The sequence below is a fragment of the Centruroides sculpturatus genome, unplaced genomic scaffold (genome assembly GCF_000671375.1).
Source record: "Centruroides sculpturatus isolate CEXI.00-Female unplaced genomic scaffold, Cexi_2.0 scaffold1057, whole genome shotgun sequence".
Classification (NCBI taxonomy): Eukaryota; Metazoa; Arthropoda; class Arachnida; order Scorpiones; family Buthidae; genus Centruroides; species Centruroides sculpturatus.
Window position 1 is genome coordinate 166,618 of NW_019385234.1, and position 22,644 is coordinate 189,261.

At 28.6% G+C, this 22,644-nt stretch overlaps 1 protein-coding gene across 1 annotated transcript in view; it reads right to left on the bottom strand.

The window, feature by feature from the left end:
* LOC111636517 (regulator of nonsense transcripts 2-like) overlaps positions 1 to 22,644 on the bottom strand; it is a 69,039-nt gene that overhangs the window by 7,723 nt on the left and 38,672 nt on the right. The window contains 8 exon segments of the mRNA XM_023381798.1: positions 6,283 to 6,366; positions 7,847 to 7,948; positions 8,088 to 8,204; positions 8,275 to 8,330; positions 8,414 to 8,471; positions 16,830 to 16,938; positions 18,732 to 18,817; positions 19,804 to 19,910. Coding sequence (XP_023237566.1) covers positions 6,283 to 6,366; positions 7,847 to 7,948; positions 8,088 to 8,204; positions 8,275 to 8,330; positions 8,414 to 8,471; positions 16,830 to 16,938; positions 18,732 to 18,817; positions 19,804 to 19,910 — 719 coding nt within the window.

Here is a 22,644-nt window from a genome sequence, read left to right on the forward strand (position 1 = left end):
TTAAGGGACAATTATCAAGTTAGCCAATTAACAATGAACATTTAATTGCACAATTAATTATCAAGTATTTTTTAAAATATAAAATTTCATGTTTAGTTTTAACTTTTTATAACACCAAGTTTTGTTTAGTATTTGCCAATTACATTTATAAATATTTGTTTTATTATTTATTTACAGCTTTAAAGTTGTATGAAAACATTAAAAAATATTTTACATAAACCATCCTCACTCAAGTTGGGTTACTACTATAAATTTTAGTACTCAGAGATTCAATTTGCATACAAAAGGGGAAAGAGGCTTTGACCGTTTTGTTATTTTTTTCCTTGTTGCCATTCGTTAGTAAGAAACGCCATAATGTCTATTGGTTTATTCAGTATACTTAGAAGGTGTATAACATGATTACACCATGATAATGAAAAAGGAGTGAATTTATATTCACAAAATAAAGGAAATCAGTCTCTCTTATTTAGTATCCTGTCTATATTGCATTGTAGAGAGCATGCTTGTTTTATATGCAAGATACTAGGGAAAACTGTACAGTTTGGCTATGTAACTGACTTAAAACTAATGCAACTGGCACAGAAATAACTACATTCATTAGATAAATGGGATTCTTAAATTAAAGATGTTTGGGCACTATGCACATTCCCCTCCTCTGTTCCCTTAATGTCTAATATTAGATTGTCTCATATTCTTGAATGATCAATAAAACTAACCTAACTTATCTACAATAGCTAGGATTGCAACCATCTGATTTTGAATAAGACTGTTCAGTTCTATTGATCTTGTCCAGTGTCTAAATGAGAGGTCAAACCAAACACCAGACAATTTCATTTGAATTATGTAGTATGCTAATTTTATAACAACTCAGTATAATAGAAATAGTTTACTGTGATAATTCTGAAGTTTCTTGACATTGATTCATTATAAAGTTTCATTATCTTTTTTAATGTAGAATGTGATTATATACTTTCTTGATAATTCTATATTGATGCCATTCTGAGTAAATAGGCACAATAATTTTAATATTATATATATATTCTTAATTCTTAAATTATTATTAGCATTTTAATGAACATATTTTAAGCTAATAATGTAATCTCTTTAAATGATAAGTTGAAAATTTTACTGTATTTTATACTAGATATGTATTTAATATTCCTTTCTTTTTGTCTTTGTTTGTTTATCAAACAATTGCTATCTACCAAACAAGACACCCTTTGCATCCACATATCATAGATGTATGAATATGATACCACGATTGTTTACATTATCAAGTAGCATCATAAAGGAATTTCACCTACTTTCTCAATTTTAGGGACCCTCCCTTCTAAATTTTTAGCAATAGAGATTAAAGATAATCAAGACAAACAACTTAAAATAAAAAAATTATCAATTAATTGTTAATCTCACAACATTTGGAGGAAAATACAAAGAACGACAGTCATTTCCCCTTTTCAACTAGTGTTAAGTGACAGTTGTTACTTTATCTACATCATGTAGACACACAATTCATACTAGACAAGAGAGAAAAAAAGACTAAATCAAGCTTATCTCTCATTACATCAACTTCCTCCAGAATAAAATCACAAATGATCAGAAAAAAAAATAAAACAAAAAAGAATGACTAGAAAGAGAGTGAGTCCCACACTCAGAAAGAACAGGAGAAAAAAATGAATACAACATCTAGAAAGAGTCAACATAACAGTAGAGAGTTGTGCAAGAGGAGTGTCAAATCTGGAGGAGATAGAGTCAGTGCAAAAAGCAAAAAATAAGGATAAGGTGCAAAAGGGAGAAAAGAAAAAAGGAACCAAAGAGAAGACAGAAAGTTTCTGAGGAAAAGACAACTCTTTCCCTGGTATGTTGTGAGTCACAAAGTTCAGATTTCTCCTCTCTAGGTACCTCCTAGGTTTAATAGTCCATAAACAGTCTAAATACCAAGGATAGACTTTGTTTATCCACATGCAGGTATTATCATCAACAAACTCATCTTCAATATTAATTTTAAATCTAATTTTAATGTTATGTTAAGTTTTTGTAATAAACTTTCCTTGTTTTTATTCTTAAGTTGGTTTAGTTGATTTTACATTCATCCTCCTGAGAGGCTCATTCCTGGACTATGGGGTAACTTTTACTTTCATTCCTTACATATCTATGTCTTATCTAGAGTCTAAATCAGAGGTGTGACTTATAATCCAAGACTGTGGAGTCGTAAAAATCTACCGACTCCAACTCCAACCAGGGGCGGACTTGTTAACAAAATAGGCCCGGGAATTCTGATGTCATCACGTGACTTCATAATAAGAGATTCAATAAATAGAGTTCTATTAAAGATAGAAAGTAGAAACTTTTTATTCCAAACCTAAAAGACTCCTCTAAGTAATATATAAATATGTATTCAATAATTTTTACTTTCCCGGCTGTTATTTATAACAGAGGGAAAGTGTAGCAATTGATCAAAAAATTACCTCCCCAAACTTTTACATTTTTGGACTCAGGACACCTTGAAATTTTGAGATATGCAAAAGATTTGAGTTTTTTTTTCTGTATGTATGACTGTGTGGGGAGGCACAATTTTTTTCTTCTTGTTTGAAGTCTAATAACTTTTAAATCGATAAATAATTGTATACTTGCTTACTGGAGAATTCAACTTAAAAATAAAAAACCATTCAACTATCCAGCATAATTCTTTAATAACATAAAAACGTTTTCAAACGCACTAAGCGTTCATCATCAGTTATTTCTCTAATTCGAAACAGGAAATTCAAAAAATTACGCAATCGAATTTCAAATAAACGATTATGTAAAAAATTAAAATGTAACGTGTTATAAACGAAAATGATATATACAAATTTCCATGTATTTAATAAATAATAATAAAAATAAATAAAAATAAAATATCTATCAAAGATCATCCTAAGTCCNACGCGTTATAAACGAAAATGATATATACAAATTTCCATGTATTTAATAAATAATAATAAAAATAAATAAAAATAAAATATCTATCAAAGATCATCCTAAGTCCAATTAAGCCTTTTTTTTTTTTATAGATCTATGCCAATCCGTCGCAAAAAGATTTCCAAGCAGACGAAAGCCCGTCGGCATTCCTATAGTTGATACACTGCGTGCTCTTCTGCGCCCTGTGGATTTCCATCTTTTTGAGATATTTTACTGCGTGTCTAGATCTGGTAGCTTTTATTATAGAGGCCTGGTCCCAGAAAACAATAATGCCTTGTTGTTTAGCATTAGTGGCAAGGACCATACTGTCAACAGTTTTGTTCACCGAAAGCTTATGTTCATTGATTCTTTTTTTCAAATTCCTCAAAGTTGTGCATATATATACTAAGTTAGAGTTGAACCTATGGTATCTTAGCAGTATTGAGTATATTCCTGTTAAGGAGTTATGTTCATAATGACCTTTGTCATTCCTTAATATCCTGTATATAGTGGGATTACGTTGATAAACTATTTGTAAGTTCTTTTTTTTGGAAACCCTCTTGACAATCGGTTTAAGGAGGGGTATATAATCGAGGACCACTTTTTCTTTTTGGTGGTTTTGCTTTTGCCTACTTGCCAGATTATTATCCTTCTTAATGAGAGCCTCTATTCTTTTCCTCCCATAGCCATGCTGTATGGCAGTTCTTTGTACATATTGTAATTCCTTAACTGTATCACAAATGTTTGTGCAATGCGTGTGTGCTCTTCTTATCCAAGATCGAAATACCGCCATTTTAATATGCTCTGGATCCGCCGAATTCTTAGGGATAATGATGGGGATAGATGTTGGTTTACGATAAATGTTGGTTCGGACTTTCCCTTTTTTGCATGTTATAGTCAGATCCAAGAAATTAATGTTACTACTATCTTGTTGCTCCAATTCCAAGGTTAATCTATACGGGTTACTGTTTATCAGATCTATAAAACGCTCGATATTGCGATTATCCTTCCACAAGATAAAGACATCATCAACATATCTTGCATATACCAATATATCTTGTTGTAATGAAGAGAGAATATTGTTTTTTAGATTATAGAGCACCAACTCGCAGAGGACTGATGACATGGGGCTACCCATTGGTACTCCCCGCCCCTGTAGATACGTTTTATTTTCAAATTCAAAAAAAGAAGTGTGACAAATCAAATCCACTAATTCTAAAATCTGCATATGGTATTTGATAGCGTTATTAACATTAGCAAATAAAAAATCTCTTAGGGCACAAAAGCATGGAAGCAGTTTGATTGATGGGTGTAACGCTTTATAATCCAAAACTGTCATCCATTCCTCATTCATGAGCGCAACATTTTCCAGTTTCCGGATCAAGTCCACCGAGTTTTTTATCAAAAAAGGTGAAATCTGCATCTTTTTTTGTATGAATTTAACAAGTTGTTTTTCTATTCTGAAGGTTGGAGCATTACAATTTTCACGCAGATTTTAGAATTAGTGGATTTGATTATGGGAAGAAAAGAATAGAGGCTCTCATTAAGAAGGATAATAATCTGGCAAGTAGGCAAAAGCAAAACCACCAAAAAGAAAAAGTGGTCCTCGATTATATACCCCTCCTTAAACCGATTGTCAAGAGGGTTTCCAAAAATAAGAACTTACAAATAGTTTATCGACGTAATCCCACTATACAGGATATTAAGGAATGACAAGGGTAATTATGAACGTAACTCCTTAACAGGAATATACTCAATACCGCTAAGAGACCATAGGTTCAACTCTAACTTAGTATATATAAACACAACTTTGAGGAATTTGAAAAAAAGAATCAATGAACATAAGCTTTCGGTGAACAAAACTGTTGACAGTACGGTCCTTGCCACTAATGCTAAACAACAAGGCATTATTGTTTTCTGGGACCAGGCCTCTATAATAAAAGCTACCAGATCTAGACATGCAGTAAAATATCTCAAAAAGATGGAAATCCACAGGGCGCAGAAGAGCACGCAGTGTATCAACTATAGGAATGCCGACAGGCTTTCGTCTGCTTGGAAATCTTTTTGCGACGGATTGGCATAGATCTATAAAAAAAAAAGGCTTAATTGGACTTAGGATGATCTTTGATAGATATTTTATTTTTATTTATTTTTATTATTATTTATTAAATACACGGAAATTTGTATATATCATTTTCGTTTATAACACGTTACCTTTTAATTTTTTACATAACCGTTTATTTGAAATTTGATTGCGTAATTTTTTGAATTTCCTGTTTCGAATTAGAGAAATAACTGATGATGAATGCTTAATGCGTTTGAAAACGTTTTTATGTTATTAAAGAATTATGCTGGATAGTTAAATAGTTTTTTATTTTTAAGTCTTATAACTTCTGTGGTTTTTGAATCGGAGTCAGATGATTTAACACAGAAGTTATTAAGCTCTCAAAGTGGTTGAACTAAATTGTGCCCCCTCACACATTCTAACATCTCAGGCAAGAACATCTTAATCTCTACCATCAAAATTAGGCTTTTGGTCATAAAATGACCAAAAGCCTAATTTTGATGGTAGAGGCAAGTTTTATTTAAAAAAAATTATAAATGCTAATAATGAGTAAAATATTGATTAAGTCCAACCACACTGGAGATATGACACGTGATCCCTTCTATGTCTCCACCCTGTCAACCTTTACTTAAGAACCAAAATTTAATTAATAGTATTAATGCCCCTTTATACATAAGCCACTGCACCAAATTTCATTTCTTAAACTTTACCCATTCTGAGATATTGTTTAATATCTCAGAACATAGAATAAAGAAATTAAACAAATTAAATGCCAACACACACACACAAAATTTCCCCCTTTATTTAACGTTTTTTGGGTTTGGGAGGTCTCCAAACATGTAGATTTGCAAAAAACTCAAAGGATCAAATTTGACACAATTCCAATACTTTTTCATTTTATATACATAACAAGTTGGAAAAGTAAAAAGGAGTCAGAGTCGGCAGATTTTTGATGACTCCAACTAAAACATCAAAACTGCACAACTCCAACTCCACAGCCCAGCTTATAATACATATCTGGTTGCAAGATTCCTACCTAAAACTCTCAGATCTCGATTTTGATGGCCTAAGTCAAAAAATACTACAACAGAATAAAATATGTGAACAATTTTTTTAGATGAAACTATTTCCTTTTGTAATATTCCTTCAATTTCAAAATTTTAATTTTTATTTATCTAATCAAGAACTTCAAGAAGACAAATGAAAAATTCAATTTTAAAATCTTGAAAAATTATAAAATAAGACAATAAAATTGATAAAGAAATATAAATGCTTACTTTTTCTGTGTTGTTTTTGGAGAGATCTTTATACAACAATTTCCGAATATATTCATGTATTGGAGGACGTTCAATTTTAACTGTCTATAAAATATTATTGTTTTAAGTAATATGAACTTTTCATTCATTATTATAAATTGATATATAAAATATTCTTATATTAAATTAATGTATAAAATAATAATAAAATGTTCAAAGTATTTTCTCTTCATTAATGATTTACATCTATTTCCAATAAATGGAGGACTCAGTTCTAAAGTGAACCAAGTCCAAATTGAAATTTCTTTTATTACCTACATCATATTTAACTTATTTGTAATTTTTCTGCATTTTATTAATTTTGATTTATTGCCTAATAAATATTTGAAGGGTTCAATTCTAAAGTGTGTCAAGTCCACACAAACTATTTTGGAGATAAAATAATAATTCTTAAATAATTCTCTATCTTAAAAAGAAATCAAAATACACTAATGGGTACTATGTATACTTAATGCAGTGTATAATGCATTTTTCCAAACATAAAATGCAAATAAATTACAAATAAGTTAAATATGATGTAGGTAATAAAAGAAATCCAATATCAAAATATTAATTTTGATTTATTGCCTGATAAATATTTGACAATTGTAGGGAAAAGGACATTTTCCCCTTTCTTTCTTTTTGATCAAGAGAAACCTGTTTTCTGTTATATTAATTTAAACATGTTTTAACTAAAATTAATTTTAGAAATTATTTGTGATATAAAATATACAGTTTTCTAAGTTTTTGTCATTTTTATATTCTTTCCTCATTGTAATAAAACAAGAATAGAATTTGGGCTTCTTCAATTGTGTAACAAAATTGTTAAAATTTCTGCATTAAAAAATAATTACTTTAATTACAATTTTATTTTATATTTCAGTTCTTTCTGCAGTGCTAGTACAGATGCCACATTTTCTTCAAGTGTTATTTAACTATCTATGCATAAATGTTTATGCTAATGAGCATAACAGTAGTTCAAATAATTGAATATAATTCTATCATTATATAGATTGTTTTATACTTAAAAATAATTTAGTTATATATAGCTTTATTCATAAAGTAATTCAAATATTACCAGGAACTTTAAACATGTTCTTCCTTATATTATTTTGTCTAAGATACTAAATTTAGATAGTATTCATACTCATTTCTCTCATAACTGAGTTTGTTCTAAAATAATAATTTAATCAATATTAAAAGTATAAATTAGAAAATTATAACTATTTACAGCTATGTAACAAAATTATATTTAGTTTAATTTAAAATGACATTGTCCAAAAAATATACACATATAGTAGTCTAATCTGCCAAGGCTATGTCTCTGTTTTTATTCTATCATAAACAGTTGGAGTCAATAATCTATCTGATATCTTGAAATTCTATTCTTTATTATATTATAATAGTGCCTATAATAAATTATGATAGTCTTCATTGAGTTTGAAATTGAATCCACATAGCATCTTACACACAGCCAACATGAAATAAAATAGCATTACATTTTATCAATAAATATAAATTAATAGTAAATAAGAGAGAAACCTACAACAGGGCTTTCAGGAGGATTACAATAATAAAATGCATTTTCAATCATTGTAGTATAACGACCATCCAAAGGCATCACAGCTTTCTTTCTCATCATTTGTTCCTAATAAAATATAATAAAAGAATTATAAAAAAAACATAATTAATGCCCACAAAGTTCATATAATAAACACACATTAAATATCGAAAAATTTCTTGAAAATGATTCAAATTTTATTTTTATCATAATTCTAATTTCTTACCAAGTACACTTTTGTTCGTTGGTGGGATTCAGGTGCACGAAACAGAAATCTGCCACATGTTTCTAATAAATTACAAGCCATTTCTATGTGATGATGAGTAAATTCAAACAACAACATCTATTGAAATAAAAAAAATTAATAAATATGAAACATGAAAAAATAACTGCTTAAAATATTTAATACTTACTTTTAAACAACATAAAGCATCTGATTTTGAAAACATTTTGAACTTAACCAATTCCCCTAAAATTAATTAAAAAATAAGCTTAATTAAATTATTAAATAAAAATTAATTAAAGTAAAACAATAAACAATTCATAACTTACCAATAAATCTCACTGTTTTTACTTTAGACTCAATATTAATCTGATCTTTTTTCTTGATCTATAAGGAGGTAAGAAATTAATATTAATTTTACTTAAAAAATAAATAAGTTTTATTTTTTTAAATAAATAATAAATTTATTACATTAATAAAATTTTTAAAAAATAGTTTTAAAAACATGGAAAATAGTTGCAATTGTGATAGATATCTCAACAAATCCACATTAGAATGCAATTCATAAATATACACATATTTATTAACTATTTTCTATCTCTTAGAAAACTGTTCTTATTGGTTAACACTGATCTAATAAATTTAGAAACACTAAAATCATCAATAAGTCAACTTGTTTGTAAAAAATTAAGAAAAGTTTCTCTCTTAGATACATTTTTTAATATTTCATACCCATAGAGATGGGGGCACTCTGTTCATCATGGAGATTGGTGTGTTTTCGTTCACACCTTGATTCATTGGAAAATATTTGTCTATTTTGTTTTTCCTGTTTTTATCTTTACAATGTTTAATTTAAAACTGACTCAATTACTACTGCTGATGTCCGGAATTGAGCCGAACCCAGGCCCGCTTCAAAAAACGCCAACTAAAAGAGGAAGACCTCCAACAAACCGAACTACACAATCTTCATCCAACACTAAACCAGTTGAAGGTGAAACCAACTTAATTACCGATTATACTCAAGCAAGAAGAGCAGAACCAACTACTTCGGTAAGTGAAAATTCTACTTTGAATCCTTCATTTGAAAATTCAAATATGGAAATATCGGACAATACAACTTCACTTCTCTGGACGAAGATAGTTGACTTGATTACTTCTAGCAATGAAAAAACAATGTCAATTTGCTTTGATTCGCAAAGAAATTACTACTATTCATAATGAAATTAGTGATTTTACTGGACAAATTCAAACTACTAGAGATAGAAATGATAAAATTGAATCTGAACTTGGAAAATTAAAAAATGAGAATGAACTTCAATTTAAGATTGATGCAATGCATAACAAACTAAATAACAATAAGCTAATAATATATGATCATTTGAAAGTTTTTAGTGATGGAAATGAGGAGGAAATTTTGAGATTTTTAAATCATTCACTAAATATTCCATGCAAAATGGATGATGAGATTAAATTAATCCATAATATTCCTAATTCAAAGATTAATATTAAATGTTTAACTTTAAAATCTGGGACCATATTCTGGTCACCGTCTCTGGTCTCTCGACTCTCACAAGCGGGTCGCTGATTGGCTAATCCAAATGATTAACCAATCAGCGACCGGCTTGTGAGAGACGAGAGATGGTGACCAGAATACGACCCCTGATCAACTGAGAAATGAGATAATGATCACCTTTAATAAGCAAAAACAAAATAATTCGTTGGGACCATGGCAAAATTTAAACATGTCTGTAGATCTGGTTATTAATTCTTGTAAGAGAAGAAAAGCCTTATTACCTTACTATATTGAATTAAAAAAATGAAATATACAGGTTAAAATTACGAGATGACTTTCTAATAATCAAACAGAAAAAAGTAACTTACAGTTTCTTAACAAATCAATTGATAAATGCAGAGGATTTTTTAGAATATATGATTTAAATAAGCCTGATAAATGTCAATCTTCTATAATACTCAATAATGAAGCTGATAGTAATAAAAATCAAGAAAAATCTTATCTAAATACAATAAATTGGAATTGTAATGGTTTATTGAAAAAAACTGATAACATTGAATTTAAACAATTATTAAACAGTACCAATATAATGGGTCTAACAGAAACTTGGTTAACTTTGCCACATAAAGAATTAAAAAATAATTATATAGAACATACTGTGTTATCAACTGTGGCGCATAAGCCAGCTGGGCCTGGTCGTCCATATGGTGGCTTAAGTTTATTCATCAGGAAAAATATAGGTATAATTAAGAATATACAGAAAAATGATAACTATATGTCAGTTTTAATACAAACTAACAATCCACACCTACAGTTCTTGTTAAACAGACTAATAGCCATTATGTTAGTTTACATCCCTCCAGATCAACTGCAGATTTTAAACAATGTATATAAACACATAGAACAATGGAAAATGATTACCCCATATATTATTATAATAGGTGATTTAAATGAGAGAATATCCCAAAAAATGGATACAAAATACAAGCAGTGGTGATATTCAGCGGGTTCGCACAGGTTCGGCCGAACCCGTTGTTAACATTTTCAAAGTTTTCCGAACCCGTTGTTAAACACACGTAACATTTCTCAGTGGTTTTGTTTCTTTTAAAAAATATATTAAAATATACGTATTATACTCTGTAACACTACTAAACTAGAGCCTTATACCCTGTTCGCCTTGGTGCAACCTCCATCGACCGTTTCAATCTCGACTGAAACGAGGTTTAATCGCGATCGACTCAAGAGAGTTCTTGAAACTAGGTCCAGTCATACGAGAGATCCCACAATCCCACGCGCGCGAGAAAATACAAGATGGCTGCGGAACACGTGTCGGGCTATCGACAGCGAAATAAGAAAGATATTGTATTTCGAGAGACGATGACATCTGTCTATTATTATAATAATACCTAACGATAAAATAAATGATTTAGAAAAGTTTTTTCTTGAGAAAAAGTCATAAGGAAAGCAATTAAACCTGCTTTTCCTGTGACTTTTTCTGATTACAAAAAACCAATTTTTATGTTTATAAAATATTTTGAATGAAAAACAATTAAAATATGTACAAAATAAACCATTTTGAACACTCTTTTTATTATTTATAAATATATATATATATATAGTTCTGGCATAAACAATGTTAAATTTTAACTGACTTAATTTTGCGAACGCATCTTTATTTATATGGTTCTTAAGGTCAGTTTTTGCGCTAATGTTGCTAATGAACCATTTGAGCGAAAAAAAAACTGTTAAGGAAAAATTTTCTGTTAGCGAACCCTTTGTTAAATATTTCGAATATCACCACTGAATACAAGGGACCAAATTCAGAAATTCAAAATAATCGTAAATCAAAAGATAAAAAATATAACAAAATAGGACTTCAATTATCAGAATATTTGAATCAATTACAACTATATATATTGAATGGTAGAATTAAAAATGATTACCCTGCAGAATTTACTTGTCTGACCAATTCTGGCTGTTCAACAATTGATCTAATAATCCGTTCAGAACTAATTACTGATTTATGCACATGTATTCAAGTATTAAACTATGATCTCTCTGACCATTTTCCAATAAAAATGTCTATTGAAATATCAAATAATCAACTATATAAATCTGATTCAATATCACATCATGAATACCCAAATGAAAAATGATAATATCAACAAAACAACTTGGAGCTATAAGTTTAATAGAGTACTACAGTCATTCGGAGTATCTAGTGCATTATTTGACAACTGGAAAAATGCCTACACTATGATGATGGATTCAGCGATTTCGCATTTGATAATCAACGATCAAAACGCTTTACTTAATTCAACATATCATCCTTGGTACTTGCATATCTTTAGTTTTCCTAATCATTCGAACATTATTACAATGAATACAACTTTAAATATTAAACATATTTTACTACAATTGAGACTTAATCAATTCTCCTTAATTGTAAATAATAATTATATTGATTTTACTAAATCATGTTATTGGTGTAATTCCAATAACTTCTCCGCATTTCATCTGCTGAGAGACTTTACTGAGTTGAAAAAATATCAACAACAATTTCAAATTCTATGAATATTTTCTTCAAACAATGAAATTGATTATAGATCCAAATTGGGCAACTTATCAAAAATAAATATGTATAAAGATGTTAATTTCTTTAACCAAATTGATAAAGATTTGTATGCTCAATATAGGAATTAAATATATGTTCAATTAATTATTTATTATTTTTATATAAATAATTAAAAAAATAATATTTATATATTGCTTGGATTGTTTATACCTTAATCACTACCCCCTGTAACAAGAATTCCTTATTATGAATAAAATATATATTTTAATAAAAAGTAAAATACATCTGGATATGAGTCCAATTTTGCGTGCTATGTCCTGTATAATAGTTGTTCCTGGTCAATCACCAGGAACAACTATTTCCATTGCAAAGACAACCTTTCTTTAGAGGCTATGCCTCTGCATAAATATGCAAAACAGTTTAAAATGGCCTCAGGTGACAATCCCAACACAATTAAAAATATAATATTTCTTTGTAGAAAAGGGCTGGCAGAATTACAATTTAATAAAAAGTAAAATACATCTGGATACGAGTCCAATTTTGCTTGCCATGTCCAATCACCAGGAACAACTATTTCCATTGCAGAGACAACCTTTCTTTAGAGGCTATGCCTCTGCACAAATATGCAAAACAGTTTAAAATGGCCTCAGGTGACAATCCCAACACAATTAAAAATATAATATTTCTTAGAAAAGGGCTGGCAGAATTGTAATTCTGCCAGCCCTTTTCTATCCATAGTGATATTATCTTTTCTACCTTTTCTATCCATAATGATATTATCTTTTCTACCTTTTCATACCCATAGTGATATTATACAAGGTTCCTACTCAAATTTTTGTTTTAATTTCCATGACTTTCCCTGACCAACTTTGTAAAAATTCCCTGACTCTCACATCCCTTACAGTATGGCACATTGAAAAAATAAAACAGCATTTGACTTCCTATGCACATATGTTTTGCTTCTCCAACATTTTAAATAGTTATTTTTTCTAATCAACAGTTATATATTTTTTATAATTGCCAAATTATTAAAACTAAAAATGAAATGTTTTATTAAAATTCTGTTATTAATCCAAAACCATAAATCTACAGAGCTTTGGGAAAAAAAAAATTTATTATTTTTTTATTATTCATTAACAAATTCTATATAATCTACATACAAAAGTATATATTTATTAAATTTATCTCTTAATAAATTTCCTAAACTTTATAAAATATTAATAAACTGGAAAAAAATCAAAAATTGTTTTTTTATGCAATCAAAATTATTAAAATAAAAAATGATAAATAATACCATTTAAATTATTTATCATTTTGTGTACTGTTTTAAATTTTTGAGGAAATTGTAAGCTTAGAAGAAATTTTGGATCCTAAAAATATTCTGCACCCTTTTCCATAAGTTGTATTGCATCATGTTACTTCTTGCTGCCTGTAGACAGTTACACTTAATCAAGCATATTGTCAGCAAATAATCAAGGCAACCAATAAGGCAAATCCACTGACTTTTTGACATTTTTTAATAAATTCCCTGACATTCTATGATTTTTCTGAACACTAATGAAAATCCCTGACTTTCAACCTGATTTTCCAGGTGCATAGGAATCCTGTATATATCACCAACTTCATCCACAGAGCATTGTCTTTATTAGAACAGCTGAGATCTCACAGACACTGAAGAGCAATTGAATTAGGGATACCTGTCTAGTAGCGTGTAGCACCATCTTTTGCCTTGATGACGACTGCGATTCATCTTGGCATGGACTCCACAAGACAGTGGAAGTGATGGGAAGCCATACGTATCCACAAGTCCTGAATAATCTCCCACAAATCACAAAGATTAAATGGAAGGTGGTCAGAGCCTCAAACATCTCTCTTAATTGTATCCCAAATGTGCTCAATTGGATTGAGGTCAGGTGACAGTGATGGCCAGGAAAGTACGTGCAGTTCTGTGGAATGTTCATCCAACCATTCAGATACAATTTGGGAGCAATGGCACAGTGCATTGTCTTGTTGAAAGACAATCTTTGTAGTGGCTGTCGAGAATGAACAAACAGGAGCAGATGGTCGTCAAGGATATCCTGCTAACGTTCACCTGCCAGTGACACTGTCACATATATCAGGGGTCTCATTTCAGTCTATGTGAACAGTCTCCACCCAAGAATGCCACCTCCGCCAGCTTGAAGAGTTCTCTGCTGGCAGGAAAGATCCATCGCTTCATGTGGTTTACAGCATACACATACTCTGTACCAAAGTGAATCTCGACTCATCACTCCAGGAAACAGTTTTCCACATCTCGATGGTCCATTGGCGATGTTCCCGCGCCCATGCTAATTGTTGCGCCTTGTTTTGTGCAGTCAGCAGTGGGACTCTTGTAGGATGATGACTCCTGTACCCCATTGAGAGGAGATGGTTTTGTATGGTGTGACAGCTTACACTTTGCTGTGCACCAGCATTAAATCGATAGGTGATCTGATGCACTGTGGCCTGTCTATCTGCTGTTACAATGCGGACTAGCCATCAATGATCTCGCTCATCCACAGGCTGTTGTCCACAGCAGTTGACCCTGGCAGCAATGGTTTTACCAGAATCAATGTACTCATGGTACACTCTCAACACAGTGGTGTGTGAAAATCCCAGTGTTTCCACTACTTCTGAAATGGAGTGACCCATTTGTCTGGCCCCGATGATTTGTCCACGATCAAATGTGCTATGGGTAAGATCTTTACTCTTACCCATTTTGTTTCTGACTGTTACTGATACCATTAGCAGCACTCCTTATCTTGTCAAACTGCTGCTTACCTCATCTGCAAAACACTTTCATGCTTACACACAACTCAAAATTTGCATAACGCCAGCTATCCCTAATTCAATTGCTTTTCAGTGTAATTAGATCAGCTTGTAAATGAATTTATTGAACATCACATGGTTTCCCGCTTCTTTTCTCACTTAAAACTTAAATACTTTTTAAAGACTTATAAGAACTGTAAAAAAATTTTTAAGCACTTACATTCTGAAGTCTTTAATAAAGCAATAAACCCAAAGAATTGAGTATAATGGGTCTTTTTAAGAATTTAATATTACATCTAAATCATCAATACATTGTTCATTCCTAAAAAATAATGGAAACAGTATAAAGTAGGGTTTGATAAGCTACCTGGAAAGAAATTTTGACCTATGCTTGTCAATTCCCACAATATTGAATAATGGTCATATGTCTCTAACTTCTTTTATAATAAAAATATATAAAATTGAAAAATGCACTATTTCAAATAATGATTAAACAAATGTATTGTAAGAAAATTAAATCATGTGTGTATCAATTCTTTCACACACATCCAACTGTATTATGGAGATATTCAAATTCCTGCATTATTCACATAACAGCGATGCCTCAAACTAATTTCAATTAATTAATTATTATTATTACTATTATTTTTCTCATGAATAAAAAACTTTAGACTGATAGTAAAAAACGTTTTGAGATATTCTTTACTTACCAGACAAAGTTTTCTAATCAATGGGGATCTGGCAACCATAAATTTTGATTCCTAATAGCAGTTTGTTAAATACAGATTTACTGTCACTAATCTGTCTTATTTCACTTAAAAGAGAAAGACAAGACAGACATATCTTTCTGATGCACTTTCAAGGCTGATTCTCTCATCTGAGATATATCTAAATTCTTACATATTCCTCATGCCTCATGTTTGTTATTAGAAACTGAAACAATCCATCCTTTGTACTTTTGATAATTATTCCAAGTTTCATTAAACATACATTTTCCAGGCATTTTGATAGATAAACAACCAACTAAATTAAATTTGAAGAATGAATGAATTTGAAGTAATTTGTTAATGAGTCATTCAAATAAACAACTCATCAATATATCATCCCAGCTTTAAACCACCAGTTATGACTAAGATATTCAGTTCTGTTTTCTGATGGTCAGAAGAGAATAATTTTTATGAAGAAATATTTTCCCATAATTGTTTTTGAGTCAACAATAAAAAAATTAAGCATTTTTAAAGACTTTTTGATGATTTTTGAAAAAATATTTTTAAACACCACAAAAACACTTTTTAAGCCTTTTAAGGATTTGTAAGGACTGAAACCTTGCTCCAGTATAAAAAAATATTAATTGAATATTTAAAATATAATAGATTTATTTTATATATATACAGGGTTCCTACTCAAATTTTTGTTTTAAATTCCATGACTTTCCCTGACCAACTTTGCACTGGATGGCCAAATGGTTAAGGTGGTAGCCTATAGCATGTGGGGGACTCAAAATCAAATTCAGATGGAAATTTGGAATAGAGAATATCCATCATATTAGAGAAAGTTTTAAATTTCCAAAAATCTTGCTACTCATAAATTTCATTAAGATAAATGTTGAATATTCAACATGTACATTAAATCTCATTGATAAACTGAAATTAAAATATTTTATCTAATTTGTTCTTAACAAGTTGTGAAGTATCCTTTTATGAGTCAAAAAACTAATTAACCAAATAATTTAATGAGAGACAAGAAGTTAAAAAAATTAAGAGCAAAAATAAATGATGTTTCTCAATTAAATATTTATCAAAATTTATTTTAAAAATACTTTATTCATTTAAGTAATGTAACATTTATAAATATAATATATATTACATACATGAAACTTAAAATCTTGTTTTAGCATAGCAACTAAATCGTTTGCAACATCTGGCATACATGGATAAAGAATAGCTACAAAACGGGCATAAAATGGAAGTAGATCTAGCCTGAAAAATTATTTTAAAAATTATTATTTTAAGAACAGATTATAATTCATACAGAATATAATTTAATTTACAATTTAAAAGAATATGAATTACAATGAATACTATGAATATTACAAATTTGTAAACAATTAATATAACCCTTTAAAAAGATTATTAAATAACCAAATCAGTTATCAGAATATCATTTCTTACTTCATACAATTTCAAAACAATGTGATTTAATAAAAATTTTTCAACTAAAAATAATTATTTGAAACTAAAGTATAATTGACAGAGTCTTTTATTCATTTATAATAATGTTTCTTTTTTTTTAAACAGAAAGAAAATAAAAGCTTGTCAGATTAAAAATAGTAAATTATGATTATTATTTAAATATTAGAAATAATATTGTAATATAAATTTTATAACCCATTCATTTTGTATTTAAAAAGATTTTTAAATGAATTAAAGTTTCATTAATAGAAAAAACTTTATAGAAATTTCTAATTTTTTTTTTCATATGAATAATTTTCTTCTTGAATCTATGTTACAAATCATATATAGTTATAAAATTCTGTCAAAAAACAAATTAATTCTCAAATTCATTTTTAAATATTTAGTTTATTATGTAAAATTAAAAATTCTTAAAAGTATAAGCTTTCTTTTCATACCATATCATCATAAACAAATTCAGAAAAATATTAAAAAATTAATTCTATTATAGTCATCTAAGACTTATCTTATTAATAGGACATTTACACTGGTGTGATAGTTATTTGCAATAAGTATGAGTTCTTAATCAGAAAAAACAAAAAAACTCTTTATTTTTTCTGATTAAGAACTCATACTTATTGCAAATAATTATCACACCAGTGTAAGCATTCTATTTACAATATTCTATTATACTCAACTAAGACCTAAAACAAGAAATAAGAACATAAAGACAACTAAATTATTAAAAAAAATTAACATTATTAAACAAAAGAATTTTTATATACAAAATAAAGGGGATGAAATGAAAAATACAAACTTTCATTTTCTTTAAGACTTAATGTATTTCTTTAAGAATTTATGTATGTAATTCATTTCAATTTATGTATGTAAATCTTTAATTCAAATAAAAATCTTTTTAACAATTTACAATATCTTTAAGTAAAATTGAGTAACTTTGATATTTAAATTTTTTTATTAAAACTATTTAAATTTATAGTAACTGATTTATGTTAAAACTATAGAAAGATACACAAATAAAGCAAAAAGCAAATCATTCATTGAATCATAATCAAAATTTTATTACAGTATGTTTTATTCTCACTATTTCACTTGCATACTGATTTTGATGTTTATGAATAAAGAGCAAAACTAAAAATTTTTGAAATATAATTTGGTGCATAAAAATAAGTTTCATAAAATGCAAAATATCAGTGCTGTTTTATTTCTAACTTTTGTTTCTCTACACAAAAAATTTTTTAAAAATCATCAATATACATATTACTTAAATATTTTTGAAAAAAAGTTTGTTACAATAGAATTCTACTTAAATAATCAATGAAACTAATCATGACAGGCACAAAAAACAATGTTGCTTATTCCCAGGTTAATATTTAAGAATTTATGTATGTAAAGTCTTAAGTGTTAAAAAGAGTATTGTGCTATATGAGATTTAATTTATTTTAATATTAATTGTACAAATGCTAAAATTATTCTTTTCAATAAAAACTATTAACAATTTGTCTTTTCTGTCAAAAGTATTCAATGATGAACTGAAATAATAACTTTTACTCAACCAATATAAAATACACATATTTATTTACCTTGTCCTTGGTACAAGAAATAATGCTCTTACTAATTTTCTTCGATTTGGTTTTGTATTCAAATTCATACAAAAATCTACAGCTGCCTAAAAAACAACACATACAATAAAATTATATAAACAAGACAACCATAAGAAGTTAACATATACAGTTTTATATTGATAACTTAATTCTCTCTCAAAATCAAAAGTAAATAAATAAAATTGAGAAAATCAAAAATACTAAATATTTTCATGTTTTAATTCAAATACTATATATATATATATGTAATAAAACAATTACCATCAACTCAAAATTAGTAATTGATGAATTGCATTACTTGATTTTTCTTTGTCATAAATAATTGCAGAATACACAAAATTAATTGAAAATGGTGTATGTGTGTATATATACACACACACACACACACAAAAAACCTCAAAGTTTTCTGTTAATTTCCACTTCTGTGTTGTATTTCATAATAATCCTTTATTCATACAACTAATACTGTTTTTGAACAATAATTAATTTAAATAACTTTTAAGTAATAAAAAAATAAAGATAACAATAAAAGAAAATGTTGTAATTTAATGGTTAGAATCTTTTTAAAAAAAATAGGTACATGGCACTTAATCAACTATGTACATGCTGTGATTTTCTATGAGCATTGAGGACATGAACTTGTAGGATCTAAAACATTTTAGATTTTTCTGACAACATACTTGATGTTTCCTTTTCTTTAAGAATCTGCTTCTATTCAAATATTTCATGTCAGTGAGTGAGCCAAGTAAATTAGTGAAGCCAATAAAGCTTTATTATTATATTAAATTATGCATTTCTGTGTTTATCTCTCTTTCTTATATTTAAAACCAAACGAACTACCAAACTAGGCTAGATAGCCATATTACACAGCTATATTATAGCCAGATAATTTGGCAGTTCATTTGGCTTTAACTATAAGTAAGGTTTTTGAGTTGACTTTTCTTATAACTTTGATTATCCAAAAACAATTAATATACATTATTAAAATGTTGCATTTTATTGCTAAATTAAAACAAATTTATCAGAAAAAACAGAAAAATTTCTTATTTACCTGATCTATCATTTCTCTATTGACACAATTTAATAATGTTGCTAAATACCCATCTAACAATAATCGATTAGTTGTACTTGCAACAGAACTTCCTTCCTCTTCAGGTTCTGAAAGAAAAAATAAAATGTATTAATTTTTACATATATTGAAAAATCAATGTCAGTTACAAAATGTTCAAAATTGTTATTTATATTTTTTTCACTTTTATTATTTTTTAAAATCTGGATTATTTAAAGTTTAAACTCTTAAAATTATAAGTATAAAAACTACATAAATACTTATAACTATTTCTATTCATTTTATGCAAAAAATGCATGCATGTTTTTATAGAAAATATTAATTTTACATTTATTTATATCTTCAAATTTGAAAATACTCAATTAAAAAAATTTCTGAATTTGATATTTTAACTTCAGTGAACAAAATTCTGTCTTAGAAAAAAATAATTTGAATAACTTTAAACCACTGAAGATGTTAATATGAAAAAAATCAACTACTTTTATTAATTTAAAATCTAAATTCTGACAAATTGTATATATTGTGCAGGGCTATGAAGCTGCGTAAAAATCTATCGGCTCCAATTCCAACTTTTCCTTACCATCTGACTCCAACTCTGACCAGGGGCAGACTTGTTACTGAAAGAGACCCGGAAATTCTGATGTCATCACATGACCTCAGAATAAAATATTCAATAAATAGAGTTCTAATAAAGATAGAGCGTAGAAACTTTTTATTCTAAAGATAAAAGACTTCTCTAAGTAACAGGCCTATATAAATATGTATTCGATAATTTTTACTTTTCCGGCTGTTATATATAACAGAGGAAACGTGGAGTACTCGGTCAAAAAATTACCCCTCCCAAATTTTTACATTTTTGGACTCAGGACACCTTGAAATTTCGAGATATGCAAAAGATTCGAGGTTTTTTCTATATGTGTGGATGTTAGACTGTGTGAGCCCCTCACACAGTCTAATTTTGATGATGTCACAGTCTAATCATGATTTTGTTCACCCTGTTTGAAGACTAATAATTTCCGTGATCAGAGTGGTCATAATCGGAGTCAGATGATTTAACACAAGAGTAGGTTATTAAGCGTCAAAATAGTTGAACTAAATCATGTCCCCATATACATTCTAACATCTTAGAACATCTTAACAGATTTTACTGTACTATTATAAAATGGCAAAAAAGCTTACTTTGAGAGTAGAGATGAGTTTTATTTTATTTTTTTAAATTTTGAACGCTAATAACAAGTAAAATATTCATTAAGAAATATGACACATGACCACTTTTATGTCTTCACTCTGTCGACTTTTAATTAAGAACTAAAAGTTAATAGTATTAATGCCCCTTTATACGCAAGCTACAGTGCCAATTTTGTTTCATAAACTCTACCCATTCTGAGATATTAAACAATCTCAGAACAGAAAATAAACAAATTAGACACCAACACACACACGCACATGAATTTTTCCCCTTTATTGACATTTTGAGGGGTTCAGGAGGTCTCCAAATGTGTAGATTTGCAAAAAAAAAAAAAACTTGGAGGATCAAATTTGACACAATTCCAATACTTTTCTGTTTTAAATACATAAGTTGGTAAGTAAAAAGGAGTCAGAGTCGGCGGATTTTTTGACAATTCCGACTACGGCTAAAACACCAAAACTCCAACCACAACTTGGACTCCACAGCCCTGATATTGTGGTCTGGTTAAATTAATTAATAACTAAATTTTTAGAACCATCCGTAATCAGTATCATTATTTTTCAATGAAAAATACATGCAGCCATCACATATCTAAGTACAGTAATACCTCGACTTACGCGAACCAGGAGTTATGCAATTTTCAAATTAAATCGATTCCTCTTTTGTTTGAGCGCCACGCAACTCTCGATTACTCACTCCCCTCACACTATTGTTCAGCTTACATGTTCGGACGTGTTGCGCGAAATCGACACATATCTACAATTTATTTTGTGTTATTTATTTTTGTGTCTGTTATATCTACGGAGACTCGAGAGACTCTTTGTGGTGATTTCTTGTAACCGTGAACGAATCAAAAGACGAGATAAGATTAACAAGAACATTTATTAGCTTACATACATCCGACTTGGATTTTACACAAATTGCGAAATTATACCCCGACTTACGCGGTTATCGCTCGGTTCCCCTATCACGTAAGTTCGGGGTATCACTGTAATTCATTAACTGCAATGATGTAAAAATTAATTTTAAAAAACTTGTCTCATTAAGTACAAATAAGCTTGAACTAACATACAATAAATGAAATATTGGAATTAAAAACTACTTATTAAATTAGTTTTTATAGAGTTGTTTAGCAGGAATTATATTTTATACCAAACTCCTGAGTTTGGTATAAAATCAGAGCCAAAAATGATATAAAACAATAAATAAATATACAATATAAAAAATAATAACTGTTTACAATTAATATGCTAAAACAAAGATATATGTAATAAGATATATCTAATTATTAAATACTATATATACCATAATGGAATGTGTTTGATAATAAGCTAGATATTGGAAAGTTTACAGTTTATGATTAAATAAATTCTAAATTTTTATAATGGCATAGAATATTTTATTTAGGATTATTCCAATTTAATGACTATAATGAATGCATTTGGTTTTCAGAAGTTAGATATATACTCTAAACAAATGTTTCTAAAGTAATTTAATTAATTTATTTAAAATTATTAATAGATTGTTTTTGAAATAAATGGAATTACTAACTTTTCTATTTATTCATCTCCTCCTTATTCAAATTTGGCTATAAAACAAAGAATTTAGACTCTAGTTTAAGAAAAATTATGTAA